This window comes from Myodes glareolus, chromosome 7, assembly GCF_982192425.1.
Source record: "Myodes glareolus chromosome 7, mMyoGla1.1, whole genome shotgun sequence".
Classification (NCBI taxonomy): domain Eukaryota; kingdom Metazoa; phylum Chordata; class Mammalia; order Rodentia; family Cricetidae; genus Myodes; species Myodes glareolus.
In genome coordinates this window covers 93,057,132-93,079,185 of record NC_142032.1, presented here as the reverse complement: position 1 = coordinate 93,079,185, position 22,054 = coordinate 93,057,132, and the positions used below count along the sequence as shown (strand labels likewise).

The 22,054-nt window shown below is 49.0% G+C and overlaps 1 protein-coding gene across 3 annotated transcripts in view; it reads right to left on the bottom strand.

The window, feature by feature from the left end:
• Positions 1-6,324: 6,324 nt before the first annotated feature.
• The window catches only part of Galnt18 (polypeptide N-acetylgalactosaminyltransferase 18), a 305,496-nt gene continuing 289,766 nt past the window's right edge, over positions 6,325-22,054 (bottom strand). For all 3 annotated transcript variants that reach the window (XM_085692904.2, XM_087908562.1, XM_087908561.1), the window contains 2 exons: positions 18,274-18,438; positions 6,325-6,751 (listed from right to left, as the gene is read on the bottom strand). In XM_085692904.2, coding sequence (XP_085549030.1) covers positions 6,605-6,751; positions 18,274-18,438 — 312 coding nt within the window. In that variant the 3' untranslated portion in view covers positions 6,325-6,604. The remainder of the gene's footprint in view (positions 6,752-18,273; positions 18,439-22,054) is intronic.

The following is a 22,054-nucleotide window of genomic DNA, read 5'->3' as shown; positions in this document are numbered from 1 at the left end:
CAGTTGTTTGCATTAGGGTGAAGGACAGACCTGGGCCCCTTGTTGAGAAAGCATTATAAATGTCTGGATGGTAACAGCATAGCATTACACAAAAGCTAAGGTTACCCCAGCTTGGAACCTCATGGCACATGTCCACGGAACTGTCCTGGGCCACAGCAGGCCTCCCTCCTTCCTATTCTCCCGGGCCCAGCAACAGTGAGGCTGAGTCCAGACACAGGCAGTTCCACAGTGTGGCTGCGGGGAAGTTTAATTTGACAAAGCACCCACTGTGGCATCCTGCTTTCCCTGTTCCTTTCTTGACAACCATGGTACCAAAGCACTCAAGAGAGGATGAAATCCCCATGTGGGGTTGGGGAGTGATGCTGAGCTGGAAGGAGGGCCGGTGGGATGGGAGGGTGCCTCAGGTCAGGTTAGGATCCTGTGGTGTTCTCCCACTCCTCCCGCTCATGTGCAGAACTGGAGTCAGAGAAAGCAGATCTGGAGGCCATAGAGGAAGTGCCCCTCCTCCCCTTGACTTGAGAATACCATAACCCCAAATAGGAAGAACACGCCCTGACTATGAAGGCCAGAAGGTCCTAGAGCCTAGTCTCAGAAGTCCTTCATGTCTTTTGCCGTTAGAAAGAGATGGTGAGAAAGATGGGGCTGTGATTTCCAGCTACCTCTGTCTTACGAGGACCTGTTAAAGGACAACCGCCTTTCCCTTGTCAAAGCAGACTCGGGGACCCCAGAGAGGCCCCTTCTCTTGGTGCATGTGTTTGCATATGCCTGTTAGCATCTTATATGGTATATGAGCAAGTGTGCCTACGTGTCAGATATATTGCATGTGTGTCTGATGTATTGTGTGTGTGCATGTGTCTGCAAGAGGCTATAGGTGCTCTGTGTGCCTGTGTATGCTAGAAGTGCAAGCGTGTCCTCTGACCTCTGCTGCACATGTGGCTAGCAGTTGTAAGACCTGTGTACTATCCTCATGACTGGTAACTGTGGCTCAGTTCCTTATGTCCAGCCTCCGTTAGTCTTTCTTGTTGTAATGAGCAGGAAGCCATTCAGCTCACTTAGGGGAAAGGGTGATAGGGTTGTGCAAGAATTTGATCTGGGGTGACAGAATCACAGGTCACTCAAGGAGCCCTCTGCTTGTCAGCTCCTCCCTCTTCTGCTAGCTGTGGCTTCCTCTTCACAGCCTAGACATGGACTGACGCTGGCTTGCCTGATCCTCTGGGCCCTGACCTTACCTCATACCGTACTTCCAGGTGACAGCAGGCCTCCCGGGCTCCTCCGATCACTAGCTGATTCACTTCCTGCACAAGGATGCCCATAGTCAAGCAGGATGGCATTAGCCACATTTCCTGTACTGGGTCACTGGTACCAATAGTGACTCATCCTAGGTAGTCAACCTATGAGTACATCCCTGCCCTTGATCAGGCTGAAACAGGTGTGAGAGGATGTAGTCTTGATGTAGATAGCGCGGTACAGGGGTCACATGATGGACAGTCTTCTTTCTAATTAAAGAGCTGTGGATGCAGAAGATAAGGATCCTTCATGGTCCTGTAAAAAATTCCCATGTCACAAAGTTCCCAGAAGGAAGAACTCCCCAGAGAAAAGTTGGTGTAAGTGTAGATTTCCCTCAGAGGCTTCTCCTCTGCTTCCTGGCTATGGCTTAAAATTGTGTCACCCTAAAATCTATATAATGATATTCTAACTCCCAGTATCTCAGAATGCAGCCTTACTTGGAAAGGGGGCTCCTTACAATGAAATTAATATAAGATAATACTTTAAGGGTGAGCCTTAAACAAGTGTGATTGGTATCCTTATAAGGAGCAGTTTGGGAATAGACATGTGTAGCAGTGTGAAGACTTGGAAGACACAGCCACCACTACCAGTTGAGGAAAGAGACTGGCAACAGGCTGTCCTTCAGACCCTCAGAGGGAACCAGCATTGCCCACTTCCATTTTGTAATTGACTGTGAATTTCTGTTATTTGAACTACCTAGTCTGTGGGGCTCCATTTTAGAAACCCTAGAAAGCTAATAAATGCCTCAAGAAAAGTTTCCTGTAAAAGAACAAGGGACAAGAAATGCTAATAGACCCTGGAGAGGTAGGTTGGGGCTGCAGATTTCCTCTGAACATGGCAACCAGGGGAGCAGCCTTCACTCCTTTTGCTTTGCCTCGGGTTCCTAGTACAGATGCTTAAAAAGAGAAATACACACACAGAGATAGAGACAAAGACAGATATGGAGACAGAGACAGAGATAGAGACAGATACACACAGAGACCGATACAGAGAGAAACACACATGCACACATAGAGAGAGAACACACTCAAGCACACACACACACACACACACACACACACACACGCTTGGGTGTCACAACACTCTTGTGGAGGCCAGAGAACTATTTTGGGAGCTGATTTTCTCTTTACATCATATGAATCCCAGAGATCACACTCAGTCTTGGCAGCAGGCACTTCAGTGCTGAGCCGCCTCACCAGCCCTGGCCCAGAAACTTCTGACACTCTTGTTTGACTTGATTGAGAGAGGAAACTTTGAGGGTGGCGTCTGAGCTGGTCATTTAAATCTCTGTGAGAACCACTGGAGGTTTTAGAAAATGGGTAAGTTTGGTTATATTTATGCTTGGTGGGAGCCTGAGGCCAGAGACTGATCGAGAACAGAGATGCAGACATCTGGGGAGCTGCAGGCATGGGGCTGTTGGCAGATGACCTTTGGGACAGGTTGTGGCATTGCCAGGGCACTGACAGCCTTCTGCCAATTGGTGCTGCTGACCACTGTGTCCCTCTCCAGTGGGGAGGGAAGTGCAGTCTTGGGCATTCCTTATAACAGATGGGTCCATGTGCAGGGCTGTACAAGGCAGGGGGCTGAGTTATGGATCTGAGTTGTGAACCGAGCAGAAGGCTGGCAGTCCAGGAGGTCTTATGGGATGTGCGCAGACAGCTCCTTCTAGCATCGAGAGGGTGGTGGATGCAGGAAACAAAGTTGTTTAATGTGCAAAATCATTAAGAAAAATAATGCTTTCACTCCAGGGTGTTCAGAGCCCCTAAACAGCTGCTAATTAGCTTGCCGCAGGAGCCAGCCCAGGCTGTGTGGGGTGAGGCTGCTCTGGGCTGGGGACTCCTCAGCCTCTCCTCTCCTTTATGCTCTGACCTCTTGCCTCTGCCCACACCCACCTGCTGCTTCTATTTCATGCATTTATGCTAAGAATCCCAGAAATCCTGGGCCAGTTTGTGGTTCCCAAGCCCAGATGATGGGGAACCAAGGGGCCATCCCAGGCTCTCCGCTCTCTCTGGTGCCTAGGCACAGGGAGAGGGTGAGTGAGTGTCCCAGGAGGATCGACCCACTGTCCTATCTTCACCATCCTCATGGTTTGGGATAAGATTTGTCCTCTGGGATGCTCCTTAGAGTTGTAAGGAGTGGGTTAGGTACATTTGATAGGGGGCAAGGATTATAACTTTTGTGGGGATGCCTATAAATGTGGGGGCAGGTGCCGCTGGGTGGGTGGTACAGACACTGTTTTATAGGGGCTATCAATACAGATGTTGACAGCTTGGTAAACTCTGGGTTTAGATTGGCATAGATATTGGTATTGGCATAAGTATTGGTGACGTTAGCTGAGTATCGGGTATTGGAAGGTATGGTGACTGTTGTTTGAGCATCAGGATGTCGATGTGTCAAATAAAAACAGCCAGAACTTCCTAGCACTTACTATAGATTCATCACGGCTCTACAGATTTCATGTTTATTTAGTTTTCATCACTAAACTGTGAAAGATATTCTACTATTGCCTCTGTGTGTGTGTGTATGCACGTGTGTGTGTGTGTGTATGCACATGTGTGTGTGTGCGCGCGCACACACGCGTTCGCTATGAAGGTCAGTTTAGGGTGTCATACCTTATTAGCTGTCTACCTTGTTTTTTAAGCCAGGTCTCTCATTGAGACACCAGGGCTTGCTAAGTTGGCCAGGCTAGCTGGCCAAAGAGCCTGAGGAATCTGGATGCTCTGACCTACACTCTCTCCTCCCTCAGCCTCACAAACACTGGGGTCACAAGGGCTCACAGTCACAACCAGCTTTTTACTTACATATGGGAATCAAATTTAGTTTCTCCTGCTTGTGTGGCAAAGCACCATGCCAAGGGAGCTATCTCCCCAGCCCTAGTGTCCCTCTGTCCTTAAGAAGATGCACAGAGAAGTCCCCAGCTCATAAGAAAGGGCCAGGACTGGAACTTGAACCTAGGCTGTCTAGTTCAAAGTCTGCTCTTAAACGGTAATCTTGACTGTCTACTTAATAAGGTTTAGAATCACACAGAGCCATACTTCTGGGTGTGTCTGAGAGAGATTCTAGAAAGGTGTAAGTGAGACAGGATATACACCCTGAACATGGGCGACATCGTCCCATGGGTTGAGATCCTGAACCAAGTAGAAAGGAGAAAAAAAGGTTGAACACAGACATTCATTCCTCTTTGCTTTATTTTTGTTGTTGATGATTGTTTTTGAGACAGCATCACTATGTAGCCTTAGCTGGTCTAGAATTCACTATGCAGACCAGGCTGGTCCCCAACTCATAAAACCCCCTGAATCTGCCTCCTAAGTGCTGAGAGTAAAGGCCTTCTCTACCACACCCAGCTCTTCTCTGCTTCTTGACTGTGGTGTGGATGGAAGTGGGCAGGGTGAGGCCAGGGCCGAGGGGGCTCCTGAGGGACAGATTGGAGCAGGTAGAGAAGGATGGCAGCTGGAACGACCTTGGGGCTGACTAGTTAGAGAGGTGAGTGTGGGGATCAGAATGTGGGAGCCAGAGCTTCAGGAACACGGAAGATGTGCCCACAGCCCCGTAGGAGCCTCTTCTTGGAGGAACCTAGTTCTCAAGTTCCACCTCCTGAGTGGTGACCAGCAAGTGTGGCCAGCTTGGCAGATGGCCTCTCATTGACCTGTAAGAGCCCAGGGGACTGTTTGGAGAGCTAAGTGTACGCTTCCGGGAGAGCCTGTGACAGTGGCCTGGGAAAGTCCTAAGGGCCCTTCCAAGTGACTCCTGTGCTGAATTTGGTTCTGGAGAGCAAAAGGTGCCCCCCACCCCCAAAAAACAGATCTCTCATCCCAACCCTGGAATTTCTCAGCACAGGGGTTTCCTAGTCAAATTTGTTACAAATTATTGATCTTAAATAGGTCACTGCTTAGAGTGGGGGCCCTCTTGGAAAGGGTACCCAGGTAAAATGAGAAGGTGGGGTGAGTGTGGCTGACCTCATCCAGGAAAAGCTGAGCCTTACAACCAGAGAATTGAAGTGGTGGTCAGGTAGAGCTCCCTTGAAGTAAAAATGGAGTTCTCAAGAAGAGGCAGGGCTCTTTGGACAAGAGACAAGAGCAGCTAGAAGGATGTTGTTGGAGGGAATGGGACTTTAGAAATAGACTCCAAGGAAGAGGCTCCATTCTAGAGGCTGCTGGTCTCCCAGGCTGAGCCCAGCAGGCTGACATGGAGCTGTGATTAAGTGAGTCATGCTTTATGGATAGCACTGTGCTCTAAGACTGGTTAGGAGCCTGTCCCCAGCACCGTAGAGCCTGACCTTATTTCATAATAAAGTCTTCATAGAGTTCATCAGATTTAAAATTTAAATTGCTCCATCTCCATCAATAGAAGACTGGCATCCTAATAAAGAGGGTACAGTTGGACCCAAGTGACAGACACGTACAAGGTAGATAGTGTGAAGGCAGGGTGAAGAGGGTGTCTGTTTTCCAAGGAACACTTGAGCCTCCATAAGCTGGAGAGAGGCACAGAACCCATTCCTTCTCAGCCTTCACTTTAGACTTCCAGGCTTCAGAATGGTGGTGTGCTATTTTTCTAATGAGCAACCTCAGCGTACGGCGCTGTATTATAGCCATTATAATTCAAGGAGGGAGCAAACAGGCATCAGCAACTAGATACAGACAAGGATGTGCCATGGATAAGGGACAGTGAACAGCTTGGAGACGTGACTTGGTGACTTCAGGAGAGGGTGGTGTAGACTAGAGTCTGTCAGCAGATGACACTTAGGACTCCAGTGACATCTTCTGGGGAGGCACCTGCCCAGAGTGAGCACCAGCTCACATGGAGGGAGCAGGAAGGAGGGAGCAGGAGGCAGCCTAAGGGCCCAGTGCCCTACCCTGAGTTGGACCTTACACAGGAAGCTGGCACCACAAGTCCCTATGGGCTGCGTGGCTTTAAAGCTGTCTTTATCAATACTGTGAAGAGGGAAGAGCAACTGAGGACACAAGCTCAGCCACCAGACTCCAAAGCCAGAGAAGCCAGGGAAGGCTCACTCTGGAGCACCAAATGACTGCAAAAACCTTTCTTAATCAATCGTATTTTATTGCCAGTTATAAATATTTTCCATTTGTCCCATATTTACAATTGTAAAATAGTTCAGGATACTATACCCTCATCCAACTCTCTGCATCCCTCTATAAACTCCATGAAAATTGAGTAGGAAATAAAAAGCTCTTTCGTGGGGGGAGGCCACCCACTAGGCTCACCCTCTCAGACTCCAGACAACCCCACATGACAGCAGGCGACGCTGCAGCTGATGCTACACAGTAGCAAGGCAGTGGCTGGTGGCATCTGTGGAGGGTCAGGACACCAGGCTCCGCAGGACATTGGTGATAGTCCAGTGTTGTCCCGAGCACTGCTGCAGCACCAGCTGGAAACCAAACTCTGTGTCGCTGTTTTCTTGCAGCTCCAGGCAGCGCTTGGACTTGCGGTTCTGGATGGAGCCTCCCTAGGAGCCCAACAGAAGGAGCGTCAGAGGGCACAGAGGTAACCAGGAGGACCCAAGGAGCCCCAAGCTTTGGGAGTAGCTGGGACAATAGATGGCTTGGGAACCAGCATTCCCATGGCTGCAGCTTCCCTCTGATCCTGTGTACTGATCTTCTCCCAAGGAATGGATGCATGTCTCAGTTTCCCCATAGGGCCCTAGTGCTTTATAGGAGCAGAGTTATCCCTGCCCACCAACTTCTATCTATCTACCATTTTGGGCTGCGTCACCCTGCTTTGCTCCTATAGATAATTCCTAGTCAGGGGGCCGGCCACTGCTCTGAGAAGCCTTGTTTTGCCAACTTCTCCATGATCAACCTGCATCTGAGCTTCCCTCAGACTGGGGACTTCTTGCTCCTAAGGCCCCCCCAACAGATGGAAGTTGTTAAGGCTGGGCTCAAGGAAACTCAAGACCTTGGACATTGTCTATTTGGCCATTATGCTCTCATGGCCTCAGCATACATGGATCTCCTACACAACTGATGATCTGGGAGGTTCTGCAGCCACAAATACTGTTTATGTCCAAAAGCCCCTGAAGGAAGTGGTGTTCCCAAAAGTACCTATACAGCAGCCCAGGCGAGGTCCTGAGGGGTGTGGCCCCTTGGGGCCACTGGCTGTGGACCTGCTGTGAGCCTAGGATGTCTGAGGATGTGTTATCATCAGTCAGACTTGGAGTTTAAACAGTCAGAGTTGCTTGAGTGATGATCCCAAGAGTAGGCACTGAGTATCTGCTAGACCTGCCTAGCACAAGAACCCACTCCTCCTGTGGCCCCCATCTTGGCAATAACAAGATCCCAGGAGTAGGCACTGAGTATCTGCTAGACCCGCCTAGCACAAGAACCCACTCCTCCTGTGGTCCTCATCTTGGCAATAACAAGATCCCAGGAGTAGGCACTGAGTATCTGCTAGACCCGCCTAGCACAAGAACCCACTCCTCCTGTGGTCCCCATCTTGACAGTAACAAGGTGCTTGTGAGGGAAACTCAAGCAATTTCACACACTCATCCGGCTCATCATCATCCAGATACTTGTCAATTCTCCTTCCCTCCTGTCTTGTCCCAGCCACTCTTTCACCAGGTTTGCCTGCTTCGGACCCCTGTCATTTTTCATCTGAATAACTTCTTCAGAATCCTGATAAGCAGTGACCATGTTGGCATGCATGGTCAGCCTTGAAAACACCCAAGTGCAAGGGCCTTCATGGCTCAGGGCTGCTTCATCTCTGAGCCCTCCCCAGCTCCATACCCCAACTCCTTCCAGGTTTCTGGCCTATGTTCACTCAGTGCCTCGGGCTCTTCATTACAGTTCTGTGCCAGCCTAGCCCACAGCCTGAGGCCCAGCTCCTCTCCACTTCTCCAGGATTCCAGCCACCTCCTCCAGGCACCCAGCTGGCATGGTGGTCTTCATCCTGTACCTTCTCCAGCTCATGCTAGGAAGTTCCCTGCGTGAGGAGAGATGGCAAGTCTCTCCAGAAAGGAGCTTACTCCATGGTGGCCACAACCATCCCACAGCAACCAACTGCTGACCTCTTCAGAGAACATGAAGACACATTTCTCAGGCCTACCTAGGAAACCGCACCCAGGCTGAGCCCTATTACTGGTTCACAGTTCTAAAGTAGTCCTGTGGTCAGCCTGTCCTGGTCTCATCACCCTGTCTGTCTTGCTTCTGGAGGTGTGGACAGAAGTCCAAGCAGGAAGTCAGGACCAGCCCAGCTCTTTTAAGTCCACACTCTGCCTGCTCGGCCTGATTTCAGCCTGAGGCCAAGAGGGGAGAGTGCTGATCTCAGAGCTTATCAATTCTGCTTGTCAACTGGGGGACTCGGGCAAGGTTCCCCATTTTACTTATTAATAGGACTAAGGGGTAACTCTTGGGAGGATGAGCAGAGGGATAATGGGAGACCTGTTTCTCTGCAAGCTGGAAGACAGCACACACACATGGGTCTGTTCAGGGCATCAGCCTGGGGGAGGGGGTCATAGAAATGAGGCTGGACCAAGCTCCATCCATTACGCTGTAGATTCTGGCTGCTCAGCACATCTCCACGGCCAGAAGCAGGCCCTGCCAACAGTGAGGCTGGCTGCTTCACATCTCCCTCCTTTGCTGACAGCCATGCCTGTCACTGAGGCCTTTCTTGGGCACGTTCCCAAGGCAAGATAGTGAGGAAGGAGAAGAAGTGTCTCCATCAGGGCTGCAAGGCTGATATTTCCCAGGCCCTGCCCTGCCACAACCCAGGCCCTCAGCACCCTAGGAGACAGGAAGTGTGTGATCATGGGGTAGAAACAGCCAGAGAGGCCTTCCAGAAGGGTGTGGAAGAAACGGTTCAAATCGAAGAGCAGGAATGGGGCATGTAGAAGGGATTCCACTTGACCGACACTATTGGCTTCTTCCTAGGAGGGCTGTGTGTGAGGCCAAGAGCTCTCGCCTCAGCAGGAAGAGCTTCTGGAAAACTGGACTGTGTCAAATGCTTTCAGAAAACACACCTGGGGGTGGGGAGTACAGCCAGACCCTCTTTGGTGGTAAAACTAACACCAGCCTTGGGCGCTACCCACCTCCTCAGAACTTCTCTCTCACGGAATGACTAAGAGGCCTTTTCTTACCACCCACCAGACATGCAAAGAAGCCTTGACTCCTATTCATAGCTTCCTCACACTGGGATGCAGCCTGGCTTTCTTCGTGTCTGTGTCTTGACCTGTAGGTTCTGCACTAGAACCAACATTATTTGCCATTTTTCCTGGCACCTTGCCTGGTGTGTTCCCAGCCCAATCTCATGAGTTTCTTACAACACCGTCCAGAGGGGGAAGTAATAGGAGCCCTCATTTTATAGAACTGGAGGTTGGGGTTTGAGAGCCTGAGAGAGTCTCCCAAGATTCCATGCAGAGCCCAGCTGGAACCCCAGGGAATTTTCCCCCTTCCCTGTTCTCCCTTAGATAAGTAGCTAACAAACCTACCACTTACCCTACCGCACACCTATCTGTGAGGTAGTGGGCTAGACTAGGAGTAGGTGGTACCCAGAGCTGGGGTAGAGGAAGATGTCTCACGGAACTAAAGCCTGTTTGGTCTGTCCCCTTTGAGGGATCTCTGAAGGGACAGGATTCACGCATCCTTCCAGCTGCTGCCAAACATTCAATGAGCATCTATCAAGTGCCACACACATTTCTTAGCTGCTTCAATGTATTCATGAATGAGAAAGAGGAGGTTTTTGTTCTTGTGGCAACTGCGCTCTAGGAGGGAGAGATGGTAACTCTAGCAAGAAGAGGAGAAAATGAGGCTATGCCCCGAATCACGGAACTCAGGAGGAGGCATAAGCAAGCTGGGAGCAGGGATGATTATCAGTTGATAACACTGAGGCCTGAGCAGACACAGAGAGGAAGACAGCGGCAGGTCCAGGGACCTGATGAAAAGCTCCTCGGGCTTGGGGTGAAGTTCAGGGAACTCTTGGGGTGCATTTGTGCAGAGGCAGAGGAAACATTGGTAAAGGGGAGGCGATGCGGCCCAAGGAGTGAGGGTAGGGCCATTGAAGTCTGGATTTTTATCTGCAAGGCAGAGTTAACCTTTGCTAGGTCGGATCCACATGCTGAGCAGGTCCCTCTGTGTGCTGGGCCGGGCTGAGTTTTGGGAAGAAAGGATGCTCGGACCTGTGCTAGCCAACTCTTGTCCTGAGCTCCAGGGCTTGGACTGCAGCTCTGGTCCAGTCTCTTGGCTCTGGAACTGGAGCTGGATGCTGAGATCTGAGCATTCCTCTCTCCATGGAGGGCCCTGCTTGTTGGTTTACCAGTCCAGTCATCAAAATTATTTGTGTAATACTTACATCTACGGGATCTAGAAACACACAATACTTTTAATTAAAGAATTTAAATAAGGGCAATTAAACCTGGCAGGAGAGAAGCTGCAGCGCACAGAGGGCTTAATTGGAATGAAAACCTAATTAAATATGGAAGCATCCATTGAAAAAAAGGCAGAAGTTGAATGTATAGGATAAAGAATACTAATAACAAATCCTATAAACCAGTCCCAGCCACTGTCTTGTTCTTCCTTCAGGCAAAGATCCAAAGCAGAAGCAAGTAAGAGAGGACTTTTTCTCAGGCCTTGGTCATGTGACCTAGGGAGTGACCATGTGACCTGGGTTTCTGCCTATCATCTCATCTACCATACCTAAGATGGTATCTCATCTAAGATACCACTCGATATCTTAGCACAGAGGACTATGGATACATTGGGACACATGTAAGTCACTGTCTGTGAAAATCTCAGACACCGATCTCAGGTCATGATACAGCCAAGAACCTCTCTGCCTCAGTTTCCCCCAGAGTATATTAGACTGTGGCTAAGTGTGGGTCAGATAGTACCAGCTTAGCTCTATCCTACTGAGGAGGGGCATGCAGAAGTGTCTTCCTCACTGTTTCCCTGACAGGTAGAAATGAAGATTTCTTGCTCATAAAACCAGAGACTGAGGCTTGGGGAGCTGACTCAGGCTCATGGTTAGCAAGTGGTGGACTGGGCTTGAAGCCCAGGGGTCATCCACTGGAGAGGAGAGTCACCAGAGTGCCTGGGAAACCTGGCCACCACCCTGCTTTCTGTTTCAGCAGGTCTCAGACATGACCAGTGCAAGTGCATGGGCCTCTTGCACTCCCAAGTGCCGTCCTAATGGCAGCACTGGTCCTGGTCCAGCTTCCAAGGATCAGCAGCACTTGTGACCCTCTTTTAGGAAACGCCTGGCCTGTGTCCCTGGGCGAGAGGCTCTGGGATGTTTGGGCTGGCCTTCCCTGTACTTGGGTAGCCAGAGGCCAACTGTACCGCATCCTAGATGCTGGATTTGCTACCGCCTTCGCTTACCCCAGACTAGCACTCCACCTTCCTTGCTAATGAACTTTCCAAGGGCAAGCAGCCCTGTGGGTCGTGGGCTTTAAGCTCAGCCAGTTGCAAAGTTTCCCAGTTAAGCACTTAATGATTGGTAATCAAATACTTCAAAGCTTGGGCGGGACATTAGGCCTAGTTACAGAAACCCCAAGATTAGGTGTTTTGTAGAGTAAAGCAGTCTTTGTGTAGCATGAATATTCAACACTTACTGTGTTCAATGTGTACTTCGGTGTTTTCTTACTTCAAGGGGATTCACCTAAGCCTAAGTGAGCCGCTGCTGTGTGGCGGTGCTGGCTGAGGATGGGTATCTGTAACCAAGGAGAGGTAGAGAGGACCCCAAAGAGAGTTGGACTCCTCTGTCTGGAGAGTTGACCAAGATGGCTATGGCCTGGCCAGTTCACACATGTCTGACTCAGCAAGCAGTCCCCAGCCTCAAATTCCCACTGCTTTTCTGGACAAACACAGAGCCATCCCGGTGTGGACATTTACAGTGTGGATTCTTAAGACAGCATTCCTAGGTCTGACTTCTAACAATTACTTAACTTGTTTGTGCCTCAGTTTCCTCATCTCTGAAACGGGATATTAGAAAGTTTCTCATAGCCCCACCATAGTTTCAAAGAAGTATTTACAGAAGGTTAGCATAGTGCCTGGTATTTTATAAACACTATATAAATATTTGATACATTTAAAAATCCCATGCAGTTCTGGGAGCTGAGCAATCACATCTGCTCTTGTCCCTGATCTCTGCAGGAAGAGAAGGAAGAAGAAAATGCTGATTGCTTTAATTTTAAAAATAACTAAGAAAACAGGGTCTAAACAAAGCGCTGTCAGTCCCTTGTAACTGGACAGTTCTCCTTGCACCCTTTCCTATGGCCTGGAAATGAAAGACTGCTTTCTCCCAGAGCCACAATGGAACACCAGATTATAGCCCTTTCTTTCCAGCACAAAAGGTTCTGGAGACTGGATGTGCTGACAGCGCTTGGGGACAGAGCTGGGGAAAGTCAAAGGCTCCTCCTCCCTCAAGTAGAAGAATTCTCAGGCAAGGTTAGGCCCCCTGGAAAATGTGCCTGCAGACAGGTTTTGTTTTGTAGCAGGATTTAATTTTTTTATCTGATATTTATTTCATATCAGGTTATCATATTAGACTCCAGCAGTCAGAATCAACTGTCCTTTGGCGGGAGAGCTGGGCACTGGCTTCTGTGCTCTCCTGGGACATCTTCCCACTTTCCTGGCACCCAACACACACACACACACACACACACACACACACACACACACACACCTTTGCTTGTCTCATTGACAGTCCCTCCAAGAACGTGGCAAGTCCAGGACTGAGACGCGGGGCTTCCTCCGTGTGACCCTGAACTCTCAGCCATGTCAATATTTCTTTCTACCAAAGAACTGATAGTTGAGGGCAGCTAGTATAAAGTGTAAGCTAGAGAGCCTGAGACAAAAATCCCCATCAAACATAGCCACACCAATTTACACTCTGCCCTATGCAATAAGAGCATCTATTTAGTACAAAAGAAATCTTCCACCTCCTCGAAAATGCGGCTATAGGGAGAAACGCACATGCACACACATGCACACACCCACACATATAAAGTGTGTTTTGCTTGCTTCTAAGAACAGTAAACAAGGTCGATGAAGGTAGGGTTTTGCTTGTCTTTGGCAAACAGGAGGCTTCTAAGGGTCATGCATTTATTTTAAAGGGCCTCTTCATTTGATCAACAGTACACTGTATGTTTATCTGGTTGGATTTTGTCAACTTGACACAAACCAAGGCATAGCTGGGCAGAGGTACTTTCTATTAAGAAATTGCCCCCATTGGAGCAATCAGATTGACCTGCAGGCAAGTCTATGGGGGCATTTTCTTGATTAATGATTGATATGGGGGCAGCCCACTGTGAGTGGTGCGACCACTAGGCAGGTGGTCATGGTTTATATAAGAAAGGGGGTGAACAAGTCATGAGGAGCAAGCCAGGCATAAGCAGCCTTCTCCAGGCTTCAGTTTCTGCCTCTAGGCTCCCGCTTGAGTTCCTGGTCTGACTTCCCTCAGTGCTGGACTGTGATAGGGATATGCAAACCAGATAAACCCTTTCCTCCCCAAGTTGCTTTTGGTCATGGTGTTTATCATAGCACAGAGGAGCAAATCAGGACAGTGTCCACTCTGTCCCAACGTCCTCTGATAGAGTTGCTTAAAACGTGGGACAGTCCTATTATCCATGCTACTGGAAACTTGAGTAGAGTGTCACAGGTTTGGATGATGGATAAGGGGTCCCACAAATTGTCATCATGAAGACCCTCATTTAAGTTTAGCTTCTTAATTCATGTCTTTGGGCTTGCCCAGTAGACTTGTGGATGGCACAAACCCCGCACGCTCTGCAGCCTGACTTCAGTACCTGAGACTTGTAGGGTTTCAGGGCTGGGAAGGTGTGAAAGGCGCCCAGTTCAACATCTGTGGATCCCCACACCTGGCCCCTCAGTGATACACCAACCTCATAGCTAACTCTGACCCTGGCTCTTGTGTTTTCCCCCTCTGCTCTTCTGCAGGGCTCTATGGGACAAGCCCCCACTGCCCTACACTTGCCAATCCTAGAGATTCCAGAATGAGGAGCTCAAAGCCTCTTGCCGTCTTTCTGGTCTTCAGCATCCCTTCCATGTGCCATTCATGTGCACATGAGGGCTGGAGGAAGCTGAGACTTAGCAGGACACAGTCACAGCAGCCTTCTCAGGAGTCCCCGGCAAGATCTTACAGCGGTGACCCTAGCACTGGATTAACTACCGAAAGCCACAGAGATTGTTAGGGTTGTGGTGGCCTTGACAGCCCATTGCTCTACTGATGTTCTTCTAGTGTCAGAGTGTCTGGGCTTCCCTTCCCCTTTCCTGGTCCAGAGGTCCCTGACCGAAATGCCTCTTTCACTAATGTTATACCGTTGTCTTAGAATGTCCTCTAGATCCTAGGCTGAAGGGAACTCTCAGGAGATTGAAGGTTGTACACTCAGTTAATAGGAATTTATAATACTAGGAGATAGTCAGTTTGGGGATTTCTTTAAAGGGGCAGACGGGAGTTAGAAAACTCATAGAAAGCAACTAATAGCTACGAACCTACCATTTCCCAGGTGAAGGAGGTTTCACAGTGTGCAGATGAAAATACTGGCTATTTTGAGAGATATTTGTTTGATGGCATGATTCTGGTCACCTTACCAACTGTTTTTCAAGTCCAGAGCTAGAGGTTATCATGGGTTCCTAATACTAGTCCATCCCTAACCAGTCATTCCCACCAATCCATCACCATGGTCAACAGCACTGACATGTCTCTCAAAGTCTCCCCAACTGCTGTCTGCATGGCTATCAAATCTTCCCACCCATCCTGGGGAATGATAGACAGTCCCTTTCCTACCTTACTCCCAGCCTCCAGCCTCTCCTCTTCTACTCCACCCAGCTGCCATGGGTATATTCAGATCTCACCAGGGATACTGCTATGGTTTAGACAAGGTTTGTCATCCTTGTGCTGACATCTGTGTCCTTGGCATGGTGGTTTGCAGTAGTGAGGCCTATTGGGAGGTCCTTAGGTCACTGAGGGCCTTGCCCTCTGTTTAATCCTTGTGTTAGCTATTGCAAAGGCATGTTGTTACCTAAGAGAGCCTGAGCTCTGTTTTACTGTGAGCTCCCATCTCTAGCCATGGCGACCACCACCCTGCAGGAGGTCGTCAATAGAACTGAGGAGAACTGTTCATTAAACAATCCCTTCTTGCTATGGTAATGGAAATAGATCAACTCAGCTTCAGAGCTTTGATTTAAGGTGAAGTCTAAAGGTGGGTGTGGCTTTAACATCTTCCCCTTCCTCCGGCCCCATCACACTCTAAATTCCACCCTCACTGCACAGAAGATACACCTTCTGAAAGAATGCTGAGTTCTGCTGGGCCTTGGCCTAGGCAGAACTTCTGTTTGGGGTGTTTCGTTCCCTCCCTCCATCTAGGAAATGTCTGTTCATGCTTTCAACAGTCAGATCAACAAACTGCACACAGGAGTCCATGCTTGCGTTCTGCTCACGAAGTCGGTCACCCCAGGCCCCCAGAGCAAGGCACAGCCCTGTTTCTGCACTTGTCAGCCTGTTTTGTTGTGTGTTTACATGCCCCGAGCTCCTTGAGGACAGAGGCCCTGTCTGATTCGCGTCTTCATCCCCCTGCCAAACCCCTGCGCTCAATAAATGTTTGATGAACGACTGAAAGAAAGAATGTTCATCATCAGAAAATTGCTCATCAGAGCCCTGTACATCAGCGTTGCCAGGAGATGTTTTCATCAGATGTGGTTTCAGAATGGCGGTGTCTACAGTGTCTCAGTTCAGTCAGAAGCACTGGTAATTCAGAAGGGCTTTGCAGAGGTTAGAGGGGGACAAACTATTTGTTAAACAGAAAGCCAGGATATGAGATAGAACAGAGATATGCAAATGCCTTTTTGTGAGGAATCTAAGAGAATCTCACTGAATTATTTTTAAATTAATTCAGCGTGTCTGTGAAGTTTAAATGTGGTCCTCAGGAGAGTAAATAATGCATACTTTGGAACCAGAAAAGAGATTCTAAATGCACCAGAGAAATCTCCTCCCATCTCAGCTTCTGCAGCAGAACATTCTAGTTGGTCAGGTCACTGCATAATATGCAAAGATTAAAATGTGTTACAAGAAAATTAGCTCAAGTGCAAGACTATGTGTGTGTGTGCATGTGTGTGTGTGTGTGCATGTGTGGCAGTCACAAGACAGGATCTCTCACTGCCCTGGTGTTCATCGGTTCAGCTAGGTTGCCTGGCCTCCCCAGCTCTGGGATTACAAACCTGCACCACACATTCATTTTTTTTTTTAATGTGGATACTGAGTATCAAACTCAGGTCTTTGTGCTTGCAAGGCAAGCATTTTACTTACTGAGCTATCTCCTAAGCACAAGATTTTAATCATTTAAGAGGCTCCAGGCTTCCTTTGGCCTTGTGAGCAGTGATCTCCTCATCAATGAACAGTGGATGGATGGATTCCAGGTTTTCTGATAAATATCGATCATTTTACATCAAGCAAAAAATGCATATCTAGTCATTATTGAATAGTTAATAGGAAGTGGCTGTTTGGGGTTTGCAAACTAGGAATCGAAAGATATTACTTCCAAGCAGTTCCCTTTGGTGTAGGGATCAAAGTTGTGGTTGCCAGAGAACCTGGGAAGTTTTAATTAGACATATGCTAACGTGCTGCAAACTGCCTGGCCCCCAGAGTGCTGCATAGCAGCACTGTCTGCTTGGCTGGTCAACGAGTCCATTCTGGTAGGAGTCGTGTGGAGCTGCCTGTTTGAGACTATGTTCTGCGATGCAGGAGTGAAGGACCTCATTGTGAGATGGTTTTTTCTTGAGGCTGAGGTTCAAAAATGGACAGACAGAGTTGTCTCCCTACTGTTTCCAGAGTTTCTGCAGGATCAAAGCCTGCAAAGGTAGCTGAGAGATTTGGCAAAATAGGAATAGTCACATTTGGGTGATGCAAGTTCCCAGGACCCAGGACAGCCTCTGGCCTGTGACTCCCCTTAAGTTATGGCAAGACAGTCCAGAAGCAGCTGTCTTCATGCCTTCAGGGAGGTGAGGCACATGCCGGACCATTTCAGGAGTCAGCCACACTTGTTAGGGTGACTAGTTCAAAGGCCAAAGTCTGAGATCCTTGAGTCAGTCTCAGAAGCTGCCTGGGCAGTGGCCTTGAGGCAGGCAAGGATCCCAAGAGCCCTCAAGGTCATGGTAGAGAGGGAGTTGAGAATATCTTTCAACCTTCATTTCAGCCTCCTAGCTGGGCCACCCACAGCTGCTGAAGTACACTCTACCTGCCTGTGATGATGAACTCCCTCGGTTCCCTAAAAACTACCTTCCCATCTGCTTTCCTGGCTCAGGCTCCCATTCCGAGTTTCTAACTATCCCCTAAGTCTATGACCTTGATTTGAATGTGCTGCTTAGATTGATATCACTCACTTAGGACAAGGATGGCTCTCTCAAAGCCCCTGTTCCTATACCCAGATCACAGGCCAAACAGGCCTTGTGCCCACAGAGTATGATATACCCCTCACCACCAGCATCATCCATTTCTATGCAGGGGACAGCAATTAGATCAAACTTCCTTGTCTTGCTCTGCCAAAATCCTTCTTCCATGGCAGAAGCAACTGTCTGGGAGGTTTGAGTGATGGACTTTTACTGCTTAGTCTCCCGAGAGTTGACAGTCCCTCCTGCCCTTCCCCCAGATTCTGTTTATGCCCCTGGGTGCTCTGGAGTTCTAGAACCATATGGGGTTCTCCTCTTAGAATCAGTCACCTTGCCACATTCTGGCCAGTATCCCCATCCACAGGCTGAAACTGATCCTACCAGCAGACACCCTTTGGTGGGAAGCTCTTGGGGCAGAGGAAAAGAGACCATTCAGAACTGGGTGTCTGACTCCTGGGATTCTTTTTCATAACGAGAAATGTAGTAGCCAAAGAAAGGTAATGAGTTAAATGCAGGCCTCCAAATTTATGGAGAACAGAGGAAGGAAAGCTCCATGGTCAGTCATGTGGGGACTGCTCTGCACAAACAGTCTAGACAGTGCCCCGACCAGGAGCCTCATCCCTACAGCAGCCACTACCTGAGAGAACTGCCAATGCAGCTTCATTCTCTTGGCCTTGGCGTAGCTGCACTCGATGAGCCGTGGCCGGCTGTTGACGTCCACCAGACAGCGGTTGTCGTCGTCATCAACCGTGGGGCTCAGGACACCGACGTGGATCTGCTGACTGCTTGTGTAGTACACATTCTAGGGTGAAGAGAAGGGGGAAAGGTCAAATGATGCTAAGTGGCCATTGTCACCAGACAATTGGAAAACAGACCCCAGGTTTTTATACACAGTGACTTTCAGATGCCCAACTAAGAGAGTGGACAGCAAGAAACTCCTCCAATTTGTGATCCAGGAGAGCATTTGGTCCACACGGATGGAGTATGGAGACAAAACTTTCAAGAAATGAAACCCGCCCCCACTGCACGGCACACTCTGATATTTTCCATTCTATTCTTGCATTGAAAAACATTGGCCATAACCTTTTAAATTGATTTTACCACCCAGAGCTTTGAAAGTACCTCTCGAATCCATTATGTGCAGACTCGCTGACTTCCTTCATAAATATTTTGTGCCAGATGCTGCACTTGGCCAGGAAACAGAGCACAAAGGCCCAGGCCCTGCCTTTGTTGGGGGCTGGGAGGTAGAGACACAGAGTTCCCACCTCTTCTAAGCCAGCGCACAGCAGGACGAGGGAGTGTTGTCCTACAGGGGAAGCACTGTTGGCCTTGAGGGTGTGCTGGGAAACCTCCAGTCTGCCCTGCTATTTAATGAGGACTCACAGCTATGGCTTATTAGAGTGAGGGGAGGCAGAGCGTGCCAGCTAAGGAGAAGGCAAGGGAACCAGTCACAGAGCCTGGCCTCAGCAGCTGAGAGTTCTGTCTCGGAAAAGCCACACAAGACTCTGTTTTGTGCTGTTTCCCGAAGGAGTGTGTCACAAGGGGTGAAGTACCATCTACCAGGGAAGCTCACTGGAGCCTCGGCACCCAGATTTCTGCTAGGACAGGCTTGACCTGACATGTAAAAAAAAAAAAATGCCTCTCTTTTTCCTCCCATTCTGATCTTCTGTCAAGTATTAGCAAAATGACTATTAGCAAAACCCAACTAGAGGCCAGAGAACACGGGAGCCCATTGAAGTGTACCATGGGGCAGCCTCCCTGGGTGGGAGGAAAGGGGTGGAGAGAGAGGGACAAGTGTTATGGCCAAATCAATCCCCTAATACCATCTCACAGTTTATCAGGGTAGTAAATCCAGGGCTGAAGACATCAAAACCAGCAGCCTTACTGATTGTTCTCGTTACAGAGGTGAGTTCTAAGCAGAGGCAAAAGATGCAATGTGCAGCTCAACGTGGAGATGCAACCAGAATGCAAGAGACATGGATGCCTTGTCAAGTTAACCTGGTTGAGCTCTGAGTTTCTAGTGTAAGGCCAAGGAGGTCCAAGTCTGTGGCCTGGATTTCTAGGCTGCCTGAAGGAAAGCTGAGGACCTGTTGAGATTCTAGTTCTCTGGAGTTGATGAAGAATTTGACAGAGGTAGGATTTAAGGGCCTTCAGTCGCTGTGCAGTTAAGCATAACATCTATCTATCCAAATAAGAACTCAGTTGAGAGGTTGAGAGGTTGAGTTCTGGGGATACAGAGGTGAGAAAGCTGAAGCCTGGAGGCTGGATGGGATGGATGGTCAACCTTCTCTGTCAATGGGATGGGACTGAGAATTACCTATGGGGTAGGGTAGGGTAGGGGTGCTTCTGGATGTGTCTGTGAGGGAGTTCCCAGAAAGGCTTAACTGAGGGAGTAACAGGCTGGATAGAAAGAAAACCATAAGCTGAGCACCAACTTCTACCTCACTGCTTCCTGACCATGGGCATAGTGTGATAGGGCGCCATGTTTCCCTGGCCATGACTTCCATGCCATGGCAGTCCATAGCCTCAAACTGTGCACCATGAGTAACTTTCATTCTGGCAGTGAGCTGTTTCTTGTCACGGCAACAAAAGAGTAATGGACAAGCCAGCCAGCCACACACCAGGAAGCAATGTCACCAAGTCCACTGACGTGACACATGAACTATCCCCCACCTTGCTCCTCTCTGGCTTACCCCAACTCTTGCACCTTAGACCAGGAAATGAAAAGTCACCAACTCCCAAGGCCTTTCCTGAATGTGCAACAGTGCCTGGCCTTAGCCACACGTGACCTCAGGACAAGGAAGCTCTCAGTGGTCACCTTGGGAGCCAGGACTGAGGCTCAGAAGGATGAGTGCAGGAGAAGGATGGCTAGGGACTAGGTACTTGCCTCCCTTCCTGCCTCCTGTCACCAGAGTCTGCCTCTTGTCTCCAGGGTGGGGTCTACAGACACAGCGGCCGCCCAGGTAATAGCTGGATGGGTTTTATCCACTTAGCTGCCCTGAAGCGCCTGGGAGATGCTCTGAGAGGCGTGTGTGCACTCACTGCTGCTACAGCTGTCACCAGGGCTGTTTATGGCTCCCAAGTCCCAGACCATAATAGGGACAGACGGTTGTCTGTTATTTAAAGAGCCAGCGACAAAGTACATCTTGATGAGTGGAACTAGGAAGCCTGAGGATCCCAGAGACGGATTTGGCAAGGAAGACTCCCTGTAGTCCTCCCTGTAGTCCTCCCGTGGACTCCTCAGAAGCCCAGCCGCTAGCACACTGAATCAATAACTGACACGAACACATAAAATAGTGGAATGACTGCATGCAGGATGCCCCTTGCTGATGCCCACAGGCCCAGTAAACATGGCCATGTCTTCCGAGCAATGAGGATCGAGGAGCTCTGAGGGTTGACACAAGAAGTGATAGAGAGCTGTGGTCTCCAATGGGGGCTATGGGGTAGTTTTGCTTATTAGAGGTCACTTAGGGTACCTGGAGATAATGTGTTCTTTTAGTTATGACTTGGTGAAGAAGAGGTTCATGGTACCCAGGGGTAGACAGAGTATACAGAGCCTCTCAGTAAAGTTAAGCTGCCTGGCCCCAAATATCAGGGGTAGCATTGTCATGTGGTCCTGGCGTAGACAGCTCATAATCAAGCTGAAATATCTGTAGCTGAGCTGTGCCAGAAGAGAAGGGGCTCACACACCCTGTCTCATTTAATTCTAATGGTGTCGTGTGTTAGGAGCAGGGTTTTAGTACCCCGTATACAAAGCACGTGGCACCAAGTATTTCTGACTTCAGATCTTTAAAAGGATTTTTACAATAGATGCGTATACATTCATAAGGAAGTATTTTGGAGATGGAACTCAAGTCTAAACACAAAGTTTATAATTTATATATACTCTGTACACATAGTCTAAACACAATTTTATACATAATCACTTCTTACAAAAGGTCAGGTTTGCGATTGTCTGTGTGAGTACTCAGAAAGCTTCAGATCATAGAACCTTTCAGATTTTGAATTTCTACCCACATTACCATTTCCTCCCATTTTGCATATGAAAAACCGAGGCAAATTAAGATGTTTGAGAGGAAATACATGATGTGTCCAGAGTCACACATCGGTGACGAGCAGCCAAGATTCAAACTGCAGTCTGCCTCCTGAGCCAGACCCAGGACAATTCACATCCGCCGTCTAGTTCTCAGCTACCCTTCAACGCCCAGGGAGTGGGCTGGAAGGTAGCAGGGAGTGCCAGGAGACTGGCTTCCACATGGTCCCCTGGAGCCGCCACGGGGTCTGGACTAGGCACTGGAGGATGGGAGTGTCCCCTTACTAAAGACCAATAGAACACAGGATGCTGAGACAGCAGCATCCTGCCTGTAGCTGCCAGAGGCAGAGGCAGGCTGTTATCCTGTCTGGATGTTTTACAAACC